Source organism: Lepus europaeus, unplaced genomic scaffold (genome assembly GCF_033115175.1).
Source record: "Lepus europaeus isolate LE1 unplaced genomic scaffold, mLepTim1.pri SCAFFOLD_83, whole genome shotgun sequence".
NCBI classification, from domain to species: Eukaryota; Metazoa; Chordata; class Mammalia; order Lagomorpha; family Leporidae; genus Lepus; species Lepus europaeus.
Window position 1 is genome coordinate 693,635 of NW_026909611.1, and position 10,155 is coordinate 703,789.

General features: G+C 41.5%; 1 protein-coding gene across 1 annotated transcript; it reads right to left on the reverse strand.

Annotated features, from left to right (window-relative positions):
- Positions 1–3,460: 3,460 nt before the first annotated feature.
- Positions 3,461–9,731, reverse strand: LOC133755711 (endogenous retrovirus group K member 25 Env polyprotein-like). The gene is made up of 2 exons (XM_062185753.1): positions 9,666–9,731; positions 3,461–4,724 (listed from the first exon to the last, which is right to left on the reverse strand). The coding sequence occupies exon 2, from the start codon at positions 4,721–4,723 to the stop codon at positions 3,461–3,463; it is 1,263 nt and encodes a 420-aa protein (XP_062041737.1). The 5' UTR covers position 4,724; positions 9,666–9,731.
- Between the last annotated feature and the right edge of the window lie 424 nt (positions 9,732–10,155).

The following is a 10,155-nucleotide window of genomic DNA, read 5'->3' on the forward strand; positions in this document are numbered from 1 at the left end:
CCCCATGATGAACCAATTAGTGTTTCAATGGTAGAAAATTAAATGTTCCCTGATAAAATCATTCAACACAATAAAGTCCATCGATAATATCCAGAATACACAAACACAGAGGCTTTCTCCCTAGAATATAGGAATGTGTAGAGCTGTTGTCTCCATGTGGAACCAATTAGTGTATCTAAGCTCAAAATTAAATGTTCCCTGATAAAAAACATTCAGAACAATAAATTCCATTTATAATATCCGGAAAAAAGAAACACAGAGGCTGTAGCAATATCTGGGATTGAGTTAGCCAAAACAGAACCGGATATCTCTGGTGTCATCCGGTCCTTTCGTGGAGAAATTCTGTGGAATTCATATGCAATGGCCCGGGAAAATCACAGTACATCTGGTTTAGCAGAAAAGCAAAGTCTTCTCGTTAGGCAAGTGCATATACAAACAGAAATATCACGTTTGTTTGCCGCAGTTCCTCTAGCTCTGAAAGAATTAGGGAAATGAAAGAATTAGGCAGGCTGGGTTTAAAATGGGGTTGCTTGAGCTACCTGCATACTGTTTGGCTTCTGTGCAAAATAGCTGGGCTTGCAAAATGCTTTTATAAGATAACTGAACTTTAGCTGAACTTGTAGCATGTGATGATTGTGTTAATGCTTTCATGAGATAATTGAGCATGTGATAATTATTTTAGGAGCTATGTTAAGTTTTTGGTCACGATGACCCCGTATTTGTGCTTGCTCAAGTATTTTGTTCCTTTACACTGCAAAAACCCTTTACCTTGTGATTTGTTTTGTCATGCTGTGGTTTATCTTGTGATCTTTTGTAATTCTGTGGAGATATGCTAATGTTGTGGTTTTAAGCCTTAAATACTCTGTGCGGTTGATGATCGGGGCCTCTCTTCTTGCACTGCACCAGAGGGTGCTGTTGTGCTTTGAGACGGCCCATCTGCGCAGATGTAATAAACTTCCTCATGCTCTTTACATCGATTGGAGTGGAATTCGTGCTTCTGGGGTCGGTAAAATTGTGAGACACCTTTCGGGGTCTTACAGCTTTCTCCCTAGAAAGTACGAAAGTGTTTAGCTGGTGTCTCCATGTGGAAACAATTAGGGATTCCCAGCACAAAATTAAATGTTCCCTGATAAAAAACATTCAAAACAAAACAAAACGGAGGCAAGATGGCGGAAAAGGAACGGAGCACACGATTAGTCTGGAGAGAGAGACAGGTTAATATAAGTGGAGATACTCCAGGGTCAAGGAAGAGTAGGGGATGAAACAGCATAGGAAACTCTTCCAGAACTAGTGATTCACAGTGTACCTGCGTGGAGAGCGTGGGAGCCCAAGTTCGAGACACCAGCAGCAGACTCAACGCACCAGCGCTGGAACGCGAGGTGAGCAGAACCACAATAGCCCGAGACACCAGCGGGCAAGAGGAAATAGGAGGCTAGAGGGAACGAGGCTTGAAACTTCATGGGGAAATGTTCACCAGGCTAACTAGAAGATAGAGAGGAAAAAAATAAAAAAAAAAGCGACCGATATGGACACAAGTTTCTCTCTCTCCGCTCACCTCTCAAAGGCGAGCAAGACAGAGCAGGCGCCATTTTGGACATACGTCATAAGCAGGGCGACCTCAGGTCTGCACCGGCCCTGAGCCTAACAGAAAAACCTGACTGCCACGGACCGGCTCTATCAGAGGCCTCAGACCGAGGGAGAACGAGGGCGAAGGTGTTCAGGAGAGCAGGAATCGACGGGGGGAATGACAGACAGACACCCAAATTGTATGAGTATGTTGCTGTGTTTATTTGCTGCAAAGCATAAGCTTTTATTCCGCTTTTACACGGAACTTGGCAAAGCAAATACAGGCTTCCAGGCAAAGAAATGACGCTTACAATCATTAATCAGCAGGGCATTCTAACTCACATGTGAGACAATAGTGGTTTCGGTTTTTCAATCTACATGTGCCGTGAGAATCGTTTTTGCACTTTTATGAAAGGTCACAGAGAGTTTATTTCTTAACTTAAAGACAATTTTTCTTTTATAAATTTCTTGATCATTTTATCTCAACCTCCTCTCACACACTCTAATTCGCTACCTGAATAATAACTAGAGGGGGTAAATATTTTCCCGCTTGCGGGGCCCACTGAGGACGAGTCCACCACTGCCCACTAGTTAGATATTGTTCATATTCTTTTGACAAAATTCTCTTGGGAATCTTTGCTAATTCTTGCTCTCTTTTGGAATCTTTTTTGGGCGTGCACATTTCCTAATAACATCTCCAAGTGGGCTTCTGCCGTGCCATCTCCTTCATCAAAGCTAAGCAGCTCCAGCTGCTCCGTGGGATCGAGCAATGTTCCCAGAGTGCCATTTGAGGTCAATGCCCAGGCTGCATTGTGCACAGCCTGGATGAATAGCGGTGCCCACAAGGATATGTTCCCGGAGGTAAAGTTTATTGAATCCTGGTGTCCCACCTGTACCCCACTTGACTGCACATAGCACAATGAAAAAGCACTGCTAAAATTAAACAAAAGCAACAGCAAGGAAAGTTCTCTGAGCCAAGCTGGCAGTTTCGTGCCTTTCTAGCCGCCAGGGGCCATGACGACCGCTGACTGCATGGGAACTGCCTGGGGCTTCACTCCGCGGAGCACTGACCCCACCCCTCCAGCCTGAGGGTCCCAACATGGCAGCAGTTTTGCTACGCAGATGGGACAGCTGTGGGTGTAGCAATTCCCCCTTTGTTTTTAAGACGAAGCTCGAAAACTTCCTGCTGCACATCCCGCAATGAAGTGAGTATACATTTAAACACTCCAGGAAACAATAAAATCACCACCAATACTATTGCAGCTAAAACTCCTATATAAATTAAGTAGTTTTTCCAATTGATAGGATTTAGAGCCTTTATTTCCGATCCTATACTTTCTGTTAATTTATTTAAATTTCCTAGTTGCAATCTAGACTGGCTTACTACCGCTATTTCCTTTTGTAAAGCATGTAGGTCATGTGTAATATCATTATCATGCCACACGCCCTGCACATGTGCTTTCACTTTCTCCCAAGGTTGTGAAGTATTATACAACAATGGTGTTACACAAATTGATTTAAAACTACTATGACAGCGTGCAGAGAACATTGTCTTTAAATTAGCAATATCTTGTCCTAAAGCGAGGACCACTTCCTCCAACACATTGATTTTAGCTTCCAATTTTTGATCAATTGCTTCTTGTCTTAATAAAGCCATTGTAATATTCCTGTTTAATGTATTTACATAATGAGCAGTCCGAATTCCGTTCTCTAATGCAGTAGTAGCCACAGCAAATGTAGTAACAATAGAAATTAAAGCAGTTATTCCTAGTATCAATGAAGCAACAAATCTTTTTGGCCTTAACAATTCAGATAACATATCAAGTACTTGCAAAGCAGAATTATCATACCATGCATTTTTTCCTAATTCTACTGGCAACATTATAAAGGGAGGTCAGCGCACTATTAGCATAGCATAATACTTTTTCTGCACTGTGGACCCTATACAATTTGTCAACACGCATTGATAACATAATAATCTATATGATTGCCGTTCTGCACTAATATTTAAAGAACCAGTAGGAGGAACCAACAAAAGAGCATTTGGATAAGCAACACAAGCTTTGACACTGATAGGTTCTGATTTTGTCTGATTTGGACGCTTCTCAAGAATCATATTAGCAGCCGCAGACAGTCTAAACAAATCTAAATGCTTCCTAATTTTATTCCCTTTTCTGGCATATAAAATAGGTTCCACATATCCTGGAGAAAACCATCGCCTTAAAGGTTCCCCATGTCTTTCATATCGATATCCATGAAATCTATCCACAGCATTAATGTAATGTTCCAGATTCCAGCTGCGTTTACATATATTATTAGAAAAATCCCAAATTCTTAGTCCTAAATTATCAGGATCATAAAATGTAGCCGAATTATGAAAACCACATGACAGCCATGTTGGATTTTTTGTCAAAGAAGAATCCCACAATTCATCTGATTTGGAAGTAGGAAATTTAAGCTCACATGGTGTTGTGGGCATAGACACAGCAGGAATGACTGTACAATTATCATTATAAAGTGCTTGCCCTACTACCTGCAGTTGCCTTTCCCACATCCATCGCTTCTGTTCCCGTTTCTTACCACCAGATATTCCACTTTCTATTGAGCTCGTCTTATCTGGTCCATCTGCTAGAAAAGTTCTGTATGAGGTGGGAAGACAGCCCGATGGTGGTTCCCCCTTAAGTGACAAGCAAATGGGCAGAGAATCTGCTCTTCCCTCAAAGGTTATTAATGAAGAGGTGGAATATCTTTCATCAGAACCTTGAGCTCCTCCCATTCTTACAGAATCATTAGTTAGCACTTTAATAGGCTCTCTGTCTAACCATCCCACTGGCTGAATAATTGGAGGATTTGGTACATAGGCCCAATAGGAAATCCCCTCCACTTCCCCCATCGGTGCCGAGACTAAGGCTAAAAAGGCCAAAAAATAATAGGGGGCAGAAAGGGGTCTCCCTTGTTCATGTAGCAACGCCTTCGCTGCGCGAATGAGGTTCTTGATCTTTGTCCACGTGATTTCCTTCTCGGCTGATGTTATCTTCAGCTTCTTCAGCTTGTTGACTGTCTGCTTCTTGTTCTTCTTCCAGCGTCGCTTCCCGCGGCGCTGTCCCAAGAGCTGGCCGGATAAGGCGATCCGGGATCCAGATCGGGACGTCAGCATTCTGTGGAAAAACACAAGCATAGCCTCGTCCCGAGGTTATTAGCAAATCTGGACCTTTCCATGTTCCAGTTAATAAATCCTTCCATAGGACTTTAGGTAATGGTGTTTTATATACTTCTTGATCCCAATGTTTTAAGGCTGCAGTTAAATTTTTATCATCAACATTTAAATGATTTAACACAAATAAACAATGAGACAGTATATGATGTGCTGAGAAATATGAATTTGCCTTTTGCAGCCTTTCTATTTGTAATTTTAAAGTTTGATGAGTCCTTTCTATAATGGCTTGCCCTTGTGGATTATAAGGAATTTCTGTCACATGCACAATATGCCATTGTGCACAAAAGGTGGCAAAAGCCTTTGAAGTATATGTAGGGCCATTGTCCGTTTTTATTTGTGATGGCACCCCCATGATTTGAAAACATTGCACTAGATGTTGTACAACATCCTTTACTGCCTCTCCTGTTCTTGCAGAGGCATGCACAAAATGCGAAAAGGTGTCCACAGTAACATGCACATAAGCTAATTTCCCAAAAGAAGCTACATGCGTCACATCCATTTGCCAAATTACATTAGCTTTTAAGCCTCTGGGATTAACTCCCATTTTTAAAGGATGATACACTTCCGGACAATGTACACACTGTTTTACAATTTGCCTTGCCTGCTCTCTAGTAAGGGAAAACATTTTTCTTAAAGAAGAAGCATTTTGATGATGCAATTCATGACTTTGTTGTGCCTCCTGCACATTCCCTACAAATGGTTGAGTAAATATATCAGCAATAGCATTCCCCTGTGCTAAGGGTCCTGGTAATTTAGTATGTCCTCGAATATGCCCAATGTAAAATTTTTCTGTTCTCCTTTGTATTAACTCTTGTAACTGCTTTAATAATGATAGAATGGGAGATTTTCCTGATAAAAGCGCTGTTTCTAGGGCAGGAAATAAGTTAACCACATATCTAGAATCTGAGTAAAGATTAAATGCCTGTGGAAACTTAGTAAAAGCTAAGACTACAGCCCTTATCTCAGCTTGCTGAGCAGATGTTTTTTCACCATTCTCTACATAAATCCCATGACCAGGGCTGTAGAGCACAGCTCGACCCGTGGATGACCCATCTGTAAAAATATTATCTGACCTTTTTAAAGGTTGAGAGGAAAACCACAATGGAAATATTAATTCTACATGTCTGGCAAATTCTACGATGGGGTGTCTGGGATAATGATATTTTATTTGTCCTGCATAATTTTGTAATGCTAATACCCAATCATCATTATTTTGTAACAAATCATCCACTTGCATTTTATTATAAGGAGTGACTATGCAAGTTGGTTCCTTTCCAAAAAGTTCCTTAGATCTCATCCTTCCCTTAGTAATTAATAGGGAGCATAAATAAGGATAGTCTGCCACTATCTTTGTTTGTGTGTGTGGTAGATGGAGCCATTCTAAAACACCTTCTTGCCACAAACATGCTGTAGGAGTATATTCCGTAGCAAATATTAATAGTAGCCAAGGTTTTTCATAATTTACCTGTTGAACTCGGGCCTTGCTTAGAGCTTCTTCAACCAACTGCAGAGCTTTTATAGCTTCTGGAGTGATTGTTCTTAATGATTTTGGATCTGAATCTCCATGCAACAGCATATATAATGGGCTTAACTCTCCAGTGGTTATCTTTAAATGTGGTCGAAGCCAATTAATATCTCCTAATAATTTTTGATAATCATTTAATGTTCTCATTTTATCCCTCCTAATTGATATTTTTTGGGAGACTATACAATCATCTTTAATGGTTTGTCCTAAATAATTTAAAGGCCTTTCTCTTTGTATTTTGTCTGGAGCTATAATTAAACCACAAGCAGTAAGAGCTTCAATAGTGTCATATAATATTTTTTCTAACATTTCTGATATTTCATGGGCCAATAATATATCATCCATATAATGAATAATATATGTTTTATCATATTTTTGTCTAATTCCTTGTAATGCCTTATCCACAAATTTTTGACATAATGTTGGTGAATTTTTCATACCCTGAGGTAAAGTTACCCATTGATATCTCCTATATGGCCTTTTAAAATTTGTTGAAGGAACACTAAATGCAAAATATTCACTATCTTCTGGATGCAATTTTATGGTATAAAAACAATCTTGTAAATCTATTACTATGATTTTCCATCCTTGAGGCACAGCAACGGGGGATGGCAAACCAGGCTGCAATGGACCCATGTCTTTCATAACAGCATTAACTGCTCTTAAGTCCTGTAACAAACGCCACTTGCCAGATTTTTTCTTAATGACGAACACAGGAGTGTTCCATGGGCTATTCGACTCTACCAAATGCCCTTTATCCAACTGTTCTTGCACTAGCTGCTCAAGAGCCTGCATTTTTTCTTCTGTAAGGGGCCACTGACTCACCCACACGGGCTCTTGAGTCAGCCATTGTATTTTATCTGCAAAAAGATTTTCTGCAGTGGCCCCTATGTAAAATGCTGTTCATCCATGGCATCTGTCGTAACAAGACGCACCTGCATGGCATTCAAAAGGTCTCTACCCCAAAGAGTAAAAGGTAATGAGGGAAGGACATAAGGTTGAATGTACCCTTCCTTTCCTTCATCGGTCCATTTCAGCATTGCTGAGCTTTGCAAGACCCCAGTTGCTGTTCCTAAACCTATCAAAGAAGAGCCTGTCCGATGTACGGGCCAGGCAGAAGGCCAATCTGAAGAAGCAATACAAGTCCTATCGGCCCCTGTGTCCAGTAACCCTCTGAACTGCCTTCCATTTAGACGAATAGTCTTGAAGGGACGTTGACCAAGCTCTTGAACAAAATATATCCCTTCTGTGCTGCCAAATTGTCCCTGTCCTCTACATTCTTTCATGATTTTATTAGGTAAATTTATATATGGCAATAATAATAGCTGTGCAATTCTTTGCCCCTTATGAATTTGTATTGTTTCTTTTAATGGCCTAATCATGATTTTTATATCATTCTCGGTATCGGAATCCAACACTCCTGGCAATACCTCAAAATTTTTTGTGTAATTTGAACTCCTACCTATAATTAATCCTACAGTTTGGGGTAATAAAGTTCCCTTTACATTAGTAGGAATTAAGGTTACTCCGTCCCATTTAGATACAATTATATCCTTAGAGCTAGCAAGATCTAAGCCAGCACTTCCTGGAGTTGCCCTCATTAAATCATGTACAGTAAACTCGGGTGCTTTAGGGTTAAGAGAACTGCTCACGCCATTGTTCTCGCAGCTCTCAGCTTCTCCCTTTGCTGCCGGGCTAGGAGCCTGCCCCTGACTTAGTTTTTTGTTTCCCTTTCCTTTTCTGCCTCTTTTGTTAGAGGGGTTCCATCTTTATGGAACTTTGACTTACATTCATTTCTCCAATGTCTCCCTTTTTTACAACGGGGACATAATCCAGGAGCTTCCCTCTTTTGGGGGTCTCCTTTTGAATGCTTGCAGTCCTTCTGCATGTGTCCAGGTTGTCCACAATTGTAGCAAGCATTCATGGGGGGAGACTTTGAGCCTCCTCCATATGTTTTCTTTACATAGGCGCTAAACTTCTGTCCCTTCATTGCTGCAGCATAGGCCATTCCTTGCACTACTGCTGGTGAGGCATCTAAACATGCTTTAATATAATCCTGGAGCGTTCCTGTCTTCCTTAAAGGCCGAATTAAATCTTGACAAAGGGGATTGGCATTCTCCCAAGCCAACTGCTTAAGAAGAATGTCAGTGCCCTCTGAAGGAGGAAGCATTCTCGTGACAGCCTCCTCCAGCCTGGATATAAAATCTTGATAAGGTTTTTCAGTTCCCTGTCTTATACTAGCTAGCGTTCCCCCCTTGGTTCCTGGAGGTGGCAATGTACGCCATGCCTGTACAGCATTATTAGTTATTAAAGTCAATATATCTCTAGGAATTTTGGTCTGAGCCTGAGGTGAGGTATATTCTTCTGTCCCCATAAGCATAGACATCGTGGGCTTAGGTCCCTTCTTTTTTATAGATTGTACTATAGTATCTTTGCTTCGGTCCTCATAATCTGTTCGCCAGAGAATATAATCCCCGGGGGTCAAAGTGGCCTTAGCTGTCTGTATCCAATCATACGGTGTCAGCCATAGACTAGCCACCATCTCTAACACTTGCAAAGTATAGGGAGCTGTAGCCCCATTAGTCTTAACTGCACTTTGCAATTCCTTTAAAGTCTTTAATGGCATTGGTTCCCAGGTCGGTTCTTCATCATTCTCAAATACCTCTGTAACAGGGAACGTTCCCAAGGACAAGTCCCCATTTTTCCTTGCCTCTGCGACTGCTCCTTGAAATCCTGTAGGGGGCAGAGAGGACGCTTCCGGGGTTTTGGGATTGGCCGTGATGTTTTAGAGGCTCCAGGCAGAGACATTAAAGGCATGGGATGATGGTCTCGAAAATCATCCTCCCAATCTTCCTCTGCCTGTCTCCTTTCTAATTCTGACCAATCAACCTCATCCCCATCATCTCTGTTAATAGAGGCATAAAATAATTCTGGGGCCGAAGCCATCAAGGGAGTTGCTTCCTTCTGCCTCTCTTTTTCCATCATTTCTTCATACACTGGTCCCTCACCAGCCTCTGAGGCTGTTTCCCTGCAGAGTCCCTCAAAGGGAGTAGTTTCTGCTAAAAGTTCACGAATTTGATACCATAATTGATATGCTTGCGGGGGCAGGGTATTTTCCCCTTGACTTTGTACGTACCTACGCATTTCTTTACCAACCTTTTTCCAATCTTCTAAAGTCATAGAGCCTCCCTCCAGGAACCAAGGACTTACCCTCCTGAGGAACGAAGTAAAAGTTTCTACAGTTTTGACTGAGACAGGAAAGCCAGTTTTAGTCAACATTTTCTGTAACATGACCACCAACATTTTTTCATTCTTAGTTAAAGCATGCCCCATGATTCCCCTTATAAGATTACTTACACTTAACCAGTGAGCCTTTACTGGCAGGGCTGCAGTCCCTTGGTAAGAGTCGTCCTTGCTCTGAAGAAAAAGGAGAAAGAGAAAGATTACCTGTCCTTCGGGTCCCTGTTCGGGCGCCACCTGCCACGGACCGGCTCTATCAGAGGCCTCAGACCGAGGGAGAACGAGGGCGAAGGTGTTCAGGAGAGCAGGAATCGACGGGGGGAATGACAGACAGACACCCAAATTGTATGAGTATGCTGCTGTGTTTATTTGCTGCAAAGCATAAGCTTTTATTCCGCTTTTACACGGAACTTGGCAAAGCAAATACAGGCTTCCAGGCAAAGAAATGACGCTTACAATCATTAATCAGCAGGGCATTCTAACTCACATGTGAGACAATAGTGGTTTCGGTTTTTCAATCTACATGTGCCGTGAGAATCGTTTTTGCACTTTTATGAAAGGTCACAGAGAGTTTATTTCTTAACTTAAAGACAATTTTTCTTTTATA

What these genes read in the sequence shown, in the direction of transcription:
- LOC133755711 (XM_062185753.1), bottom strand. Translation starts at nt 4,723, where the DNA reads ATGCTGACGTCCCGATCTGGATCCCGGATCGCCTTATCCGGCCAGCTC.